The sequence below is a fragment of the Conger conger genome, chromosome 14 (genome assembly GCF_963514075.1).
Source record: "Conger conger chromosome 14, fConCon1.1, whole genome shotgun sequence".
Lineage (NCBI taxonomy): Eukaryota > Metazoa > Chordata > Actinopteri > Anguilliformes > Congridae > Conger > Conger conger.
The window spans coordinates 30,330,956-30,348,404 of record NC_083773.1 but is presented as its reverse complement, the minus strand read 5'-3'; the positions used below and the strand labels follow the sequence as shown (position 1 = coordinate 30,348,404).

Genomic DNA, 17,449 nt, shown 5'->3' with positions numbered 1-17,449 from the left:
TTTGGATTAAAAGCGTCTGCCAAATGATAAAAATGTAAATGTCAATGTAAATATAACAGTATGCTTGTTGTGTATGCTTGAGTGGAATAGTTCCAGTTAAAGCAAGCTGTACCTAACAATATTAATGAATGCTAACCAGCCCGGAAGCACAAGGTTTTAAAAAAAACAAAACAAACGATGCAGATAATTTGTTTCCATTAAATCTATAAAAGTAATACATAGGCTAGATAGCAGTGTAAATGTCAAGGTAACTGGCCTCCACTGGGTCTCAATAAACTGTGTGAATGGAAGATATTTCCGACGGAAATTTTCAATTGTACCTCTAACTACAGAGTCAGTTAAGATCATGCAACCACCTTTACTACCTTTAGGAAGAGAGCTCCAGTATATCACAAAGCAGTCATCATTTTGAAGAGAATTTAAACATACTCTTTTCAAGAAATTTTATATAAAATGTGACCAGACATGGTCAAATATAATATGACAAAAAGTGTACACACAATATACAATATTGCACCCCAGTACAATTATATTAACATTTCAATCATTAGCTGTTGGTGGGTGCAAGGAGATTGGGATGGTGAACAAATTTGCTAGTTTAGTCTGCCCTGTTTGTGACACAGGTTGTGAGGCAGGTTTTGCATTGCTGGAGCCAGTGTTTCCCATCTATTAGTCGGGACCCACTTGCGTCTCATGAGCGTGGCGTGAGATACATAAATACAATATTTTTCTGTATTTTGTATATTTTGCCAATTTCAGAAGGCATGGCAAATGTGTTTGGTGTTTAAGTGAGATGTGGGTTTTGGACCCACTGGCTGAAGTGGAATCACAGCCTTCAGTCAGAGCGAGCATATATAGCAAGGTGTAGGACTGTTTGCCTGGTGCCATGACAACGCACAGTGAGACATTACAGAAGGCAGCAAGCCACGAAAAAGCTGGCTCTTAACACAGGCTGTGTGTAGTAGATCAAAGAGGTGAGGTGGCTCATTATTTATTTAAGAATATGACATCGTAAATGAGGGACAAATAGTCGGGCAGTGGATGAGATCTAATTGAAAGCAATATATTTAGCTCTCTGTTATATTGGGTAATCAAAGGCAAGAAGGAAACGGTGGGGTTTCCTCTCGCATGCAAATACTGCGAAATGAATTGCGGGACTTTTCCAGTTCCCTGTTGTATTTATTTCTCTGCTGTGATTATATCCATTAATTACAAAATTAGAATGGCAAATCAAAATGACAGATGACTCAAAACGGGCCAGGAATGAACTAGAATGAATGCCTCTCATTTGAATTGGCAGACAGAATTCTAATTCTTATTAATAATAACAGGACCTGCCTGAGGAAGGTATTCAGTTGTACAGTACATCATACTGAATTTTCCTCTTTGTGTGGCTGACTTTAGTTATGCCATTTCTGTTGCTTTGTTGCTCACTGGCTCAGAGCAGGACCACGGTGGAAAATGAGCCCTGTGACTAGATTAATTGTTTCTGAGGAAAATGGTTACAATAAACTTCACTTTTTCAGGAGAAAGAAACTATTGAGGGACAACAGCCTTGGAAGCAAATCCCTGAAATAATTTTTAAAACACATATTTTTCTTTTTGGACAGAACCCAATGACTGCATGATGGATAAAACCAGCTGAGGGAAATAACTGCATGTGATGAGGGAAGACTTTAAGAAGCAGTTTGGTTGACATAACATCAATAGCTCATGTTCATGTACGTACCATAGCCATCAGTAGCCATACTTTATGAGGTGTACATTAAAACAAAATGTAAAAAAAAAACAGTCTGTCTTACTCAGATCATGTTACTGGTCAAACGTACTTAAACAACCTATGCCATCTCATCAGAAATGGTGTTGACTTGCGGATGTAATTGTGAAAACAGATTTAATCCACAGCTTTTTTATAAGCAGGTATAGTTTGTTTGGTTCAGTTGCATGTTACTCACATCCACGGGTAAATGGAAAGGTGGAGGGACATGTGGAGAGAATGCTTGTTTTAGAGTGTTCATCACCACCACCCCCAGTCCTTATTTATCTCACTACAAAGTGTTACATATCTCAGCATCAAATGTTGAAATAATAAAAACTAAGTGTTGAATGCACAAAAGCTAAAGTGAAAAATACACGTTGGATGTGTTTGATGTCTTTAGCCAGTCTCTAAGCCAATACAGTTACCTATTGGATATGTTTAAAGGACAAATGTTCACACATTAAAAAACTGTGAGTTAATACCATAATGTAGAAACAAACAAACAAACATATAAATAAATAAACAAATAAATACTTATCTTAGTTTCAGCAGAATTGGTTTCTGCCATACGGCTGCTGAGTCACTGTTTCTCAGTCAGTGCATATTTGTATACATATACATACTGTATGTTTTATATAGACATTTATTCAAATCTGTTTGAATACATTTTATGTTCAAAATACGTATTTTTCTTGCCTGTCAGTTCGTATATTTCCCGATGAAACATGTTATATTCAGTGAAAGTCAAAATACAGCAGCATGCCTCAAGGCTGTTAATGCAAGCTTTTAACACAGCCAGGCTGGATTTCTGCAGCCCTCTCTTCTCTGGTCTACACAAAAAGTAGCCTAACAGGTCAGCAACAGCTTATACACAGTAAAATATCCAGTGTGATTTAAACTCGAACAGAATACATATGACAAACATTTCACGTGTGAAACTGGACATTTTCAAATGTGATTGCCTTTCTTTATACATCACTGACACTTTCCACATGTGAAAAGAAAATTGAGTCTTGCACATTGAGTCATGTGAAAACAAAACGTGACTGGGAATAGCATAGGTTGCCGTTTTTATTTTATAAGTGGGATTATTTTTGTAGTTCACATATGAACGCTTTATATTTTAGTTGTCCACATGTGGTTTTTTAACACATATTTTTTAAACACATTTTTTTTGTAAGGATAATAGGGACTAAATGTGCATGGTAAGTCTGTTGACTTAACACTGAATAATTTACTGTGTATGGAGCACTGCTGCCAGGGAGGCGCATGTATGATACTGGTTTTAATGTCTATGCTTTGGCTTTAGATTCACATGGCCTTGCCCCGGAGTGCAGTTCTGCCGTGTTTTAAGGTACTTTCCATGCAGCTCAGTCCAGTCCTGTCATTCTGTTTCTTTAGTCATTCCCAAAACCAGAACCAAAATGGAGGGCATGGCAGTTTAAGTTCCCGTTGTCGGAGGTTACAGCTTACTTGAAAAACTTTGGACAGCCCAAGCAGTTGATATTTTTGAATAAAGGCTTAAAACACACCCTATTAGCCTTGCGTTTACATAGGCTACACCAACAGCTTTCAGCTTTTCCCAAAATAATATTTCCCCTGCAAAGATCCAAGCACTGGTAGTCTGCACTGCAGATGTTGTTCATACTAGGGCTCACCGTTCTCAGCACTCTTTAAAGTGACAGGAATAAATACAGATTCTGCATGACAAACTAATATTTGTCAGAAAAAAAAAAAATCATACAAACATATATTTTATAAAGTAATCACTGTATGCACATTTCATTTCAGCAGCAAAACATTTTTTTTTTAGCCTAATAACCAAAACTTTCAATGAATGCCATCAATAGTTTGGCGCCTCCCTCAGTACTTCTGAAGTACTGCAAGGCCTAAGACAAATGGGATGTTACTACAGTGATGACTACTACTACTATACTGCTACTACTTCTAATACTAACAATAACAATAACAACTACACAATAATGTAGAATCAAAACAATCAGTAATTCTTGGGATTCATAATGAGACTAGATTTTATCTTCATCTCATATTTACCTGTACAGCTGACATACTTTATCTACTGGATGGTCTTTAATGAAGCAATTCATAAAAACTTTGCTTGAGGTTCCTGCTTTGCCTGAGGCTTGCTTAAAGAGCCTGATTACATTTCATACTTCTGCATTGCAGATAGCACTAATATGGTTCATTAAGACTAATTTGATGCACTTTTCCAGAATGTACATTCTTGTAGGCTCACGGAAATCAAACAGGTCAACAGTGGCACTGCACTTGTCAACTCTTTCAGAGCAGAAAAGCCTCACCAAGGTCCACAGAACCCATTAAACCTTAAATTTATGAGCACCAACAGTAGGCAGTAATGCCTGGGATTAAGTGTATTGTCACCAGTAAAGACAAGGCATGCTCTTCAACGGAATCATTTATCTAACCAGATCTCTATTTCTCTAAGTTTATCTAGCCAGTTGTTGTTCCGTAAAAGCATTGTTTTCTTTCAGCATGTATTTAAGGATATTAATCTCAATCTAATATCATAAATAATATTTTTTTCCTCGTTAACAAAAATAATTAATTCAGTACTTTATTCCTTATTTGTCTAGCTATAAAGGGTTAACACATGTTGAGATGTACAAAGGGAACATGAGGTAGCTGAACAAATAGAAAATGTGCACTAGTTTGTTATTTTAATTTGTGAAACTGAATTGTGGCTAAAGATATTGCCAAAAACATGGAATGCATGGAGTTTATTCATCTAAAATATTCAGTGGGAAACTCAAATCAAAAATATGATCTGGGGTCAGATGTCAGGATCAATACTCCGAGCGCGATTTGGCGCCTGTATACATGTAAGTGGGGACTTTCGGAGACCAACATGTGGATGATTTATCAGTAGACAATGTAGGGTGCCAGGGGCAACAGAATGCCAGGGGCAATGCAGCATTTGCTCTCACTGATGTATTTTCTGAATTACCTGTTTTAAACAAATATCAATAAAGAGCAAGGGAGAGGAATAGGGACATACAATATGATAGTGCTCTCCATTCCAAACAAACCATATTTGTTTGGAATGGAAATCTATTTAGAGTTGATAACAGTCACTTAAACTGTGAATGTGGTACACACATGTTCTTGTGTGTCCGCACAATATGTCCGCACATACAAACAGTGGGATGTTCATGGGAAATGTGCATGAATTTGTAATATATCACAGATGATGTAACTCATAATGCAACTAGCATCATTTATAAATCTTCAGGCTGTTTGAGAGAAAATCTTCTTCCTTGTAGGTTTCATGGTCGAATAGAACAAATCTTTTGTCCCTGACCCTTCTGGTCTTGCGATATACCTAGTACATATTTTCCATTGTGTATTTTTCCATATCTGGGGGCTATTGAGAATACTGTAAAATAGAGATTTCAGTGAAAAAGACGGCGCACAGTTCTGGGATCAGTGGAGAATCGCAGCGTGTCTGGGAGCTGAATTTCTTTGCCATTCTTCTTGTTTCCATCATGCTTCTCTTCACGTAGTTTGTGTGTCTCATATTATGTGCCTCCCTCAGTAGCAAAGCTTCAGATTTCTGTCATTGACTCCTGTCACAAAAGCTCCTGTATCGCTAGACCAACAAACTGATATACCCAACCCACCTGCCTCTCACCATTCACTGAGCCAATTAACATTTCCAACAATAAACTCAGATCCTGTTTGAGAGGCAGCCGTACCGTACGTACAAGGACACCGCCTGAACTTTATCCTGTTGCCATGGCAGCAGATAAGACATGGCACTACCATAAATGATCATTATGAGGGGGGGTTTAAGAGTAATCTATTTACTTACTTAGGCTTGTTTCTTCATTTTTTCTTTGCTTTTTGTGTCTTTGCCTTGGCCGTAGTCCATGTTAATTGCAAATAAATTTGTCATGGCCTATAGTTCATGTTAATAACACAAAAGGGTAGAATACATAAAAACTGTGGGCTTTATAAGTTGGCTAAAATGGCCAATATTTACCCAGTATTCTTGAGAATTAGCCTTATATTGGATTCCATCGGCAATGTATTGACCTTGATATGTTCAAGTAAAACATAGGATTGCTTTCATTTATGATATTTATTCACGCATCACAAGACTTCTCCTGCTGTAGCCTATCAGTTATGATGCTTTGTGTGTTCAGAGATGCTCTTCTGCATGCCACTGTTGTAATGTGTGGTTATTTGCGTTACTATCACCGTCCTGTCAGCTTTGACCAGTCTGGCCATTCTCCCCTGACATCCCTCATTAACATCGCATTTCTGTCTGCAGAACTGCTGCTTACTGGATTTTTTGTTTGTTTTTTGTACCATTCTTTGTAAGCTCTAGAGACTAGTGTGTGTGAAAATACCAGGAGATCAGTAGTTTCTGAGATACTCAAACCACCCTGTCTGCCTCCAATCATTCCATGGTCAAAGTCACTTAGATTTTTTCTCCTTTCTGATGCTTGATGTGAACATTAACTGAAGCTCCAGACCTGTATCTACATGATTGTATGCATTGCACTGCTGCCACACAATTGGTTGATTAGATAATCACACAAATAAGTAGGTGTAATAAAGTACAAATGTGAGTGTATATGCAACAAATAATAAAAAGCATTCCCTCTCTACGTGCACCTGGCGGTCGAGCTGCACGTTCACGCCTGTTTTCCGTTCTGGTTCCTCAGTGGTGGAATGACTTGCCTACCACTGTCAGAACAGCAGAATCCCTCCCCCTATTTCGACGCAGACTCAAAACCCACCTTTTCAAACTCTACCTTAGTCCTCCCTCCTGATTTCCCCTACCGCTCCTTTCTGATATCCCTATCCTTGTCTAACCCCCCAAAAAAAATAAAAATAAAAAAAATGCACTTATCATGACAACTATGTTTAGAACAGCATTTCATGTGTATTTTGCTAGTTTCTGGATGTGATGCTTTGACTTATGGTAGAACCTATGCACTTGTAAGTCGCTTTGGATTAAAAGCGTCTGCCAAATGACTAAAATGTAAAATGTAAATGCATATCATATACAGTGTAGACAATATATTCCTGAACATCAATATGAATAGCTGATAGGTGCCTTAAAAAAAAAAAAAAAGAAATAATAATAATATATTATATATATATATATTATAAATTAAATTAAAATATATATATACTTTTCCAGACACATTTTTATTTGCTTGGATGGGCATCAAATTGCAATTTGACCCTACAATGTGGAGCTATCCTGCCCTAGTACAAAAATAGCAAGTTTGGGTCTGTGTTTCTCATATCACTGTTTAACAGATGGTTGCTTAATGAAATACAAAATGATTAGCCTTTCCACAAAACAATCTCCTCAGTGATGGCTTGCTACCTATTGAAAACTCAGACCTAGGTGGAAGATGTCAAATGATGATGCTAATGCAAAAATGAGCGATTTAGCAATTTAATTTCAGGGGAAGTGTGAAATTTTAGTCTATATCACCAGACATTTAAATGGATAATAAACCATTACTCAGCTACACTGGTCACAGTGCTGGGGTGTGTCACACTAAAGACACTGCAGAGTACAGCGGGAGGCCTGTAGCGTAGTGGTTAAGGTACATGATTGGGACCCACAAGGTCGGTGGTTCTAATCCCGGTGTAGCCACAATGAGATCTGCACAGCCGTTGGGCCCTTGAGCAAGGCCCTTAACCCTGCATGGCTCCAGGGGAGGATTGTCTCCTGCTTAGCCTAATAAACTGTGTGTCGCTCTGGATAAGAGTGTCTGCCAAATGCCATTAATGTAATGGATTGAACAGGATCTTCCGTGGTCTTTTCAGCAGTGATACGTTGGGGGGAGCTGGTTGATTGTCTGTTGCTGTTGCCTTTGTGTATGTGTGCTCACACATTATAATTGTATCTGGCTTCCTTTCAGCAGAAGGTGAAAACATGGCTTATCATGCAAAAAGCAACACTGAGATGGGGAGATCACTTTCTATTTTTGCAATGACTGTGACATTCTCCTAGAATAGACTTAACAGAGGTGAGGACTGCAAGGGGTCATGCCCCAGGGGAGGGCTAACAGAGAGATTGATGCTGTATCACAACACAAGGGGATACTCAGGGCTAAAACTAGGAAAACACGACCGTGAAATACGAGAAGAGATCATTCAAACATTTATGATGACAAAAGCGCAGGATTAGCATGGCTGGCACTAGCCTTTCCTTGAAGTGTTTAATTCTCCTCAGTAGAGCAGTAGAGCATTCTCAGAACTACCTCTGTACGCGAATGCATTCCAACAATTTGCATATCCTCCAATAACAAACGAATAAAGTTTTCTCTCTAATGATGTATGATTGGAGTATGGGGATGACAGCCTCATTTAATATTTGATTATGTGATAAAGTAAATCATTTGGCTTTCATGCCGACTGCCTTCCTCTCCCTGTCGCATCACGCAAACCAGTTAATCCATGCATATTTGCATAAAGCAATTAAAGCTATCTTGCAGGATTTTTCTGCACAATAATTGATAGTCATGGCTACTGAGATTCCATTGGCTCTTTTGGTTTGGCAATGTTAATCTCAAAATAGACAAAAAAGAAAAAGATATCTCAAATCATCTCAAATTAGGGTCAAGATATTTAACCCCTGAACTAACTGGGAAAATGAATATGCAGAAGGTCAGTGAGAACACTTATCGATGTTTTGTGAATGCATACTGATCACCGGCTGACATCACAATGCACGCACAAGCTCAAGACAAATCAGTTTCAGAAAGACAAGAATATATGCATTAAATATCAGCGACATCATTATTATAATAATGCGTAAAGAAACAGCTCCAGAACATGCATGTCATTGCACAGTACCGCCATCGAAAAAGAGAAATTGAGCAACCACAGCAAATTAGCAGTAAATTAACCACATCGGCAGAAGAGACAATGAGCTGCACAAATAGAGTTCATCCCCAACATTTTTCAGGCCTTCACAATAATATACACATTCTTTTTCACTGTGTGGCAGTAATTCAGATGTGCAACACAAGATATAAACCTGAAGAGAAGTTTTCATTTAACCTGTGATTTCACTTCAAATTCAGTAAAGGATTTGTCACTGATTGCCTTTTCCTAGACACACTCAGAAGCCCTGGAGACTGTTCCACAAAGCAGGATTACTGAGTCGGATAACTGCACTGAGTAAAGCCTGGACCTTGCCCAAAACTGGAACGTGGACTGAAGTAAAAACAGCTGTTCTGGGTTTTGCTTGCATGCAGTTATCTGGAAAACTCAGAAACGCTTTATGGAACAGTCTGCACTTGATCATTCCGGTAGCTAATAACATGCTCAAGGCTTACAAATACAATAGTATAGAACTATTCTCCAAATAAAAATATCTCTAGAGATCCTCATAAAAAGCGCCTTAAAATAAACCAACACTTTTACCATGACTTCCATTCTCCTCCTCTTCTTGGTTTTTGATAGCAGAGGTTTTGGAGTCCTCAAGCTCAGCTCATCACCACAGAAACAAACCTATCACTCACTCATCAGGGTAAGATGTCAAAGATAGTTTGCTGACATTTTTAAGTAAGTCATACCTAGCTGCCTCAGCTCTATTGACATTGCCATAGTTGCCTTATGTGAACTGCAACAGTAACAAATGCTTAGTATCATGGAGTATAGTGGGCTAAGCAAACTACCAAGTATCAGGTTACCAAGAACCCAGTGCAAGAAAACTATGAATACCATGATCCACCCAGGTACTTAGTCATGGGATAAAAATGTTCAGTTAAAAATGCACTGACGTAACATTCACTACTGGTATTCATAAGCAATGGAGTTCTAGATCACTGACATACAACTTTGAAAAAGCATTCCAAAAAACCTATTCTTTTAAGGGTTAATTGAATGAGTGTTTCAGGTTCATATCTTCTTAATAATGTGTGATACATATCCATGACAACTATTTGCCACTTAACATTTAGGAAAGAGGCTTTATAGTACCAAAGATGAGTCATGATGCAATTGAAGCAGCAACACATTGCTTCATGATACAATGCTGAACTTTGAGTAACAGTACTTGGTTTTCATTATATTTCTATAGATGCCCTCGCTATGATATTTAATGCTTGCTAATGATAATAATGATGATGAAGTGCAGAGCAGTAGATTAATTGGATGCTGTGACAAAAAAGAGATCTTGCGCTTGGCCTAATCAATTCCTTTGCCTTTACCTAAGCTCAATCAATATTTAATTTCATTTTGACAATGCAATGCAAAAATATTAAAACTATTACATTAGTGACAGATGTTGATTGAGTCCACAGCTGTGTACGGTTGAGATTTCCCTCTTGGCACTTATTCCAGCAACACTTCCAACAACACTTATTCCAATTCAAATTTTCCTGCCATCTGTCAGCTCCCACCTGATGATTAGAAATCATTGAGAATTGGAGTTCCATGCTTTATAAACTGTTCCATGCTCAACACTGCATTATACAGCGTCTTGTTTTCTTCTGCCACTGACTCATAATATTTCTGTGGAGTTATGATCTATTGACAATTAAGCTATGACAGGTCTGGGGAAATTGTGGTACAATGAGTACCTTTTTAAATACCCTTAGAAATGTATTTCAAATCCATTGTAATTATGTATCGCTTGATGAGCCCTTTTTTAACAAATATTCTGTGCATGGATCAGTGGCCTCTCCCTAATATCGTCTTTGAGAACATTGGCATAATGTCAGCAAGGGAATATAATTTAGGATATCTGTCATACAAAGCAATGGGGCTAATCAAAATGAGCTATTAAAGCCTGTGTAGATCTTAAGAAAGAAGCTCTATTATTTATTGTTGCTAAGAAACAGCTTAATGTTTAGATTTGACATCATCAACAGCAGGAAAGTAAATCCCTTGGCTTTCCACCATGAGCACCAAGCAGTTCAGATATGCGTTCAGTGCATATTTTAAGGTTTTAAGCCCCCCAGTTAAGTCAAGAGGTCACTCTGATGTCGTCTTTCCAATGAGACATCAGAACATACTTACTTAATCAGAACATATGACCAGTTCTTCATATTGTTTCTTCAAAGTAACACTTTCCATAGTACGAATGCCTTTGTTCCTTGTTGTCTTTTTAATTTTTGTTTGAATAGTTATTTACAGAACATTAGACAGAGATATTATTTTATCATTTACTGGCATATTAGATGCTTTAATCCAATGGATTCACATGGATATCTACTGATTACATTCAGGTTAAGGTCATTTGCTTAAGCATACAATAGCAGTGCCACAGCCTGCTAATAACAAGTTATTATTTTCTACCCATGCTGTCCTGCTAACAAGCTTTAAAATGTCTTCACAGTGATACAAGCTTTAAAATGTGTCACAAGTCTCCATTCTTTCACAACACTACATGTCTGTGACTGCTGGAATCATGTTTTGTGTGAATCTGTAACAGAAGGTTTAATACTGAATAGTTTGTAATGAGAAAGATTCTGGACCTAAGTCTTGCATGTGTTCCAGACCTTGAGCACAAGGCCATTAGAACATACAGAAGACAGGGTACCTAGGCATCCCAAGAGATTGAAAGTGTTCCAATGAACAATGATGAGACACAAACAGTATGTAATGCAAAAATGATATTCATGCTGTAGATACACTATCATAGAACACATTAGAACAGAGATAATCAAATCATGGCCCTTGAGGTTCCTCCCTGATTTTCCATCCTCCCTTTACCTTGGGGTCAGTTGTGAAGTCAGTCAGAAGCACTAATCACCCAGTTAATTACCCAGGAGAAAAGAAAACTATGGCTGGATTTGGATTTGAGGTCCAGCTTTGATGATCCCTGCATTAGCAAGAGGTAGAAGATATGTGTCTATATGGAAAATATGAGTTGCTACACATATGGGGCTTATGTGTAACAAATAAAAAACAGTTGTGGCTGTGACTGAAACACTAGCAGTTGTGGCTGAGTCTTTGGTTTGGATTCAAACATAATTTTTCCTTACCTTTCAATATGTTGCAAATTAAAAAGAACACTTGAAATTCACAGCGAGCCAAGAGACAAATTCTGACCGAACCCATGCCTTCATTTTAACCTTCATGTACAGTACCCAGCGACTTGTGACTTGTGGCAGTAAGAGCAGTCGTCTGGCAGTCGGAGGGTTTATTGTGACTTAGGCAGTCAGAGCAGTCGTTTGGCAGTCGGAGGATTGCCGTTTCGAAGCCGCCCTGGGTGTGTCAATGTGTCCCTGAGCAAGACACTTAACCCCAAAATGCTCCTGATGAGCTGGTTGGCATCTTGCATGACAGCCAATCACCATTGATGTGCGTGTGTGAGTGTGTGTATGAATGTGTGAAGGCAAAGCATCAATTGTACAGTGCTTTGGATAAAGGCACTATATTTAGTACTACATTTCATGAAGTCTACTACTCCAATACATGTACTTGAATACCCCTCAACACACCCTGGCATTTACTTTAGGAGATGGGCTAGAGACTGAAAGGCACATTTTAAAAAACGATTTTGACCGAGTTTCAAGGCAAAGGATACTGTATGCAATATGCATTTTTTAAAATGTTTGTTTATACGTATGGTATGAGCTAGCCCACAGTAGGAATGGTTTGAGGACAGACACTGTAACTACATGTGATCTAAAAATGGCAATACAACAGTTAATCAGTCAAGAGTTTTGGTGGCTCTGTAATGCTGTGGGGTTCAGTTTCCTGGTATGGTTTTGGAGCACTCATACTCTTAGGAGGCAGGGTCCATATCAGTTAATAATGGCACTCAATCATCACTGTTGGGCCATGAGCGTCTCTTGCTCTGGAAATGTTTTCAAGATGACAATGCCTTTGCCCAAAAATCCTACCCAATGAATTGAGGAGCCTGATATCAACAATATCCTTATGTGAAGGCCTTCTCAATCATCCCTTCTAAACCTAACCAAGAATTTATGGTACATTCTGGAACTTTCCATTCATGTTAACTCAGTGTGAGTTCACTGATTTAAGCAGTACTGAAAAAAGGCTTGTATTCTTTATTTCGAATTCCAGGTGCTAATAGATTATGCCATGAATCATCCAGGTTGAACTGACCACATGCTATGGACCAACACCCTTTATTTATTTTTCCCAGAAGGTTGAGCTGGACACAAACAAAATTACATACATAATTCATATAATGAGCAGACTGAGCAGTAGTTTGTAATGAGAAAGAACCTAAGTCTTGCATGTGCATCCACAACAGCCTCCTCAAAATGGTGGAAAAATTTAAACATATTTGGTTATTAAGCCATGTCCAGTTCAAATCCTACTGAGATAAAGGCCTGTTGCTTGAACATCCATCCATCCATCCATCCATTATCTTAACCCGCTTATCCTGAACAGGGTCGCAGGGGGGCTGGAGCCTATCCCAGCATACATTGGGCGAAAGGCAGGAATACACCCTGGACAGGTCGCCAGTCCATTGCAGGGCACACACACCATTCGCTCACACATTCATACCTACGGGCAATTTAGACTCTCCAATCAGCCTGACTTTGGACTGTGGGAGGAAACCGGAGTACCCGGAGGAAACCCACGCAGACACGGGGAGAACATGCAAACTCCGCACAGAGAGGCCCCGGCCGACAGGGATTCGAACCCAGGACCTCCTTGCTGTGAGGCAGCAGTGCTACCCACTGCACCATCCGTGCCGCCCTGCTTGAACATTATAAAGAAAAAAATATATAAAACATGTGTAACCTTATCACAGTATTTTCTTTTTAATATTACATGACTATATTTTGGATTACACACACACATGCGCACCCACAGGCACACACACAAACAAACAAACAAACAAACACACACACACACGCTAAACCAGTTTACTTCCCTGACAAGCTTATTCGTTTACAATGGATTCTCAAGATCGTATTGTATTGCAGTGGCCAGCCTTCAAACAGTGCCAACCAAATGCGTGTGTAGGCTTCATGGGCTTGTGTGGGTGTTTGTGTGAGGTAGGCTACTGAGAAAAAAATGATGATGAAAGAGTGAGCAGGGTGTTGTTCATACAAACGGTCTTTCCTATTGGCCCCATGGAATGAACGATTCTGATGTACGTTGGTGACACGACGAAGCCTCCATCAATAAAAAGACACGGTACTAGCTATAATAGGCTAGTCAAAAGAAAATAAAAAGTTGTACGCATCAAAGGATGTGCTTTATGCAGTAGAAGACTAATATTGAGAAATAAAAGAACACAAGGAGACAACAGAAAAGGAAAACTGAATAGCCGTTCTTAGAGTCGGAGAACACTATTTCATATTGCAAAGGTAAATGTATGTACCGAATTATTTACGTATTTATTGTGTTCTTTTTTGGAATAGGCTACTCAACAATAGTTACTATACAAGCTGACGATAGGCTAATCGTTGGCTTGTCAACTTTATGAGCAGTTTGCATGCTTTTGTGTTTTGATTTGGTTTTGAATCGCGCACTCTAAGTGTGATTGAAAAGGGGAGCGAATTAAATACAAATGAAATCAACATCTTGAAGTTTAGACCTCTATGAGAGTTTTATATTTCTTGAGAGTATGGTCGAGTACATTCCAAACAGCTCCCAACGCCATTATTATTATCTTTTATACTGCCGAACTGAGTTTTCGTTGGTAACTAATTTAAATAACTAGATAAGGAGACAATCCGATAATTTTAGGATATTTGTTTTATCAAGTATATCGATCGTTCTTATGTCTACTGATCACTATATAAACTTAGAAATTTCGCAGCCCCTTTAATGGCGTTTGACTTAAACACAAAGATACATTTAATAAATTGCATCTCCCTCAGGATAAATCTGGCGTGATATCATGGGCTGAATCGCTCCCGCTGAGCAAACTGCATGAGCTCGTTGACGAAGTGTCCGTATCTGGTTAGAACGTAACGTTTTTTGTGGGGGTTTGGTATGATAAATTAACCGGAATTAGATTAATTACATTGTAATTTACGGCACGTTTTATTTACTGTATAACCATCCATTTCAATTTCAGCCCTCAGACAATTATCGACCGAAATGGAGTGGTACCCATTGGCACTGGTTCTTTGCTTGAGTTTGGCATCTTCAGCCCAGGCAGACTGCTCAACCCACTGTTTAATCTGCGCGCAGCAGAGTCCCAATTTAGACACGCTCATCAACAGTCTGGTAAGATTATTTTAGATTATTTATTGGCTATTTGGCATTTCAGGACACATAGTCTACTTAATATCACTCGACAGATAAACCTGTTTTAAAAAAAAAATTCAGTTGCTATTACTGATACTTACAGTGAAGTGCCTTAGCCTGTAGTGAAATATGATTTCGCTTTGGCGACTGGTGAAGATCGGGTTTACCCATCAAGTAGAGTTCAGCACCACGGAGAGCATCCGTGGTTTGTTGGAGATTCAAGCCGCTCAGGACATAACACATTGAATATATTGAGACGAAAGACGTTACCCGTGCACCTTAAACAAATCCACACTGGTACTTCATACACATACATAGGTGCATATTGGAACAAATGCTATGTGTCAAGATTAATTGGTAATCAGATTTATCCCCATTAAATATGCCATATACTATTCAGATACAAATCAAATGCAATCACGAACAATGAGAGGTCACTTAAATCACTTTATGCTACGTGCAACTTGAACAATGACTAAGTTGTTTCTTATCAAACACGTCACTATTTATGACATCATCTTGTGTTTGTACGTTTTAAAAAAATGTCGTCTGCTCACATACTGTTAAAATTCGTTTTCAGACTTGCACCTTAGAGTGTGAAGGTACCCTCTCATCTACAGAAGAACTAGATAAATGTGATAATGTCCTTCGGTCATATGCTGGTGGTTTGAATGCCTTAAACGAAAGAAATTACCCTGAACTCCGTGGCTCTGAGAGGGGAAACCCACAGGTCACAACTGCTGGCGATGTAGTAAAGCGGTACGGTGGATTCATAAAGAAAATAGACAAAAACAAAGTATTTTCTCTCCCACGTGACAATGCAAGTCTTAAACGGTTCTATTTCGCGCCGAAATATGACAATTCTCTAAGAAAATTGTCGGAAAGAGACATCCCAGAGGCAGAGCAGGATTCCCGGCAGGAAGATGGAACTTCGGAAGACGAATTAACTGTCTTCAGCGACGACACTCCCATCAATGCAGTGAAGCGCTATGGAGGTTTCCTCAGGAAATTTGCCCCCAAGAGAAGCTACAACTCGGATGAAAATAGTCAAGAGGAGTTACAAAAACGTTACGGGGGTTTCATGCGGAGAATTCGACCGAAACTCAAGTGGGACAGCCAGAAAAGATATGGGGGAATTTTGCGGCGTCATTTCAAAATATCTGTTCGATCGGACGAAGACCCAGGCTCGTACGATGTAATTGACCTATAGATTATGCCTTTGGAACTTAAATCACCAGTTCTCGTTACCCGTTCTCTCCCATGTCCATTTTCTGATGATCAGACCCAACTAGGCAACTGTAATATTGCTGTAAAGCATATTTAGAATGATATATGATTTTGTCAGCCGCATTTTACTGAATTGGGGACGAACCAATAATACATTGATGTACCTGGAAATGGCAAATGTACCATTTACGTTACGTATTTATAACATATGCTTGTATAATAAAAATAAACCAACAATAAACATAAACAAATGCATAGTTTCTGTGTCCAGTATTAAAAAACGTTGTGAATTTGACTTCAGAATATAGGCTACAGTTTTCAGATAGTCTATATACCATCAAAATTACTATACAAAATATTTAATAAGTAGCCTAAAATGACACATTTATATTGTAGTATAATGCTGTAAACAATATACCATGTTTCAGTTACCGCATTGCATACGATGGTGCTCTATGGTCATGACGGAAAGATTCTAACAAGGCTGTCTTATACATTTCAGTCCATATCCATGGATGGACATAGGGCATTTCATTCCAATAGAACGCACTGTTCTACATAAGCAAGTAGGCTTACAGTTCAATCGACTCCATTATATTTCTGGTTCTTATAGTCACATATAGGAATATAGAAAAATAGGAATAAGAAATTAATAATAATTGAATGGTCCTTATAAAATTAAACTTTCCCTAAAACAATGTAGGCGTTTGTATCGGAATGTGTGTTTGCTAACCGTTAAAATATATTTTGCTCTTGCAACCAATGAGTCAATTGAACTTCAAAACAAGAATAGCACGCTGTTTAAAGCGGCGCCGATCTGAAAGTGACGCAGTTATTAAGCATTGTTGTACTGGGTTAGTTAAAGGAAGCAAATCTCATTGTAAAGTTATGCCACTCGTAATTGTAGACACTGGGAACACGTGTTATAGTATAAGGTGTAGGCCTACGACGGTAGATTTCGAGCGAAATTAAAATATATATTGTTTTCATTTAAGTTTGACTAGGATCCATGCAATTTCTATAACCACATCTTAGCACAGCGGCGCAGTGTTGAACATTTTAACTTTCGCCCCGTATCTGGGTAGAACTGCTTCCGAATCGCGTCCTTACAATGCATTTCTTAAATAAACATTTATGATGTGCCCATGTGACGACTCCGTGTGAGATGGTTTAATTGTAAAGGTTATCAGACCGCTATGTGGTAACATGAAATCTAATACATTCACGCCCTCTTGCGGATCAACAAACCATTGCGGCGTG

The 17,449-nt window shown here is 38.6% G+C and overlaps 1 protein-coding gene across 3 annotated transcripts; it reads left to right on the top strand.

Annotated features, from left to right (window-relative positions):
* Positions 1-13,922: 13,922 nt before the first annotated feature.
* Positions 13,923-16,440, top strand: LOC133110655 (proenkephalin-B-like). 3 transcript variants are annotated; one of them, XM_061220902.1, is made up of 3 exons: positions 13,923-14,073; positions 14,790-14,941; positions 15,543-16,440. In XM_061220902.1, exons 2-3 carry the CDS (start codon positions 14,813-14,815, stop codon positions 16,170-16,172), a joined length of 759 nt encoding a protein of 252 aa, XP_061076886.1. In that variant the 5' UTR covers positions 13,923-14,073; positions 14,790-14,812; the 3' UTR covers positions 16,173-16,440. The 3 variants fall into 3 exon arrangements, with proteins under 3 accessions (XP_061076886.1, XP_061076887.1, XP_061076888.1); XM_061220903.1 differs by having other exon boundaries at positions 13,923-14,079; XM_061220904.1 differs by lacking the exon at positions 13,923-14,073 and adding an exon at positions 14,617-14,671.
* Positions 16,441-17,449: the final 1,009 nt, after the last annotated feature.

Excerpts from the sequence above, each read along its gene's own strand:
- LOC133110655 (XM_061220902.1), top strand. The coding sequence starts at position 14,813 with ATGGAGTGGTACCCATTGGCACTGGTTCTTTGCTTGAGTTTGGCATCT. Across the intron at positions 14,942-15,542 it reads ACACGCTCATCAACAGTCTG|ACTTGCACCTTAGAGTGTGA; the intron begins GTAAGATTATTT and ends ATTCGTTTTCAG.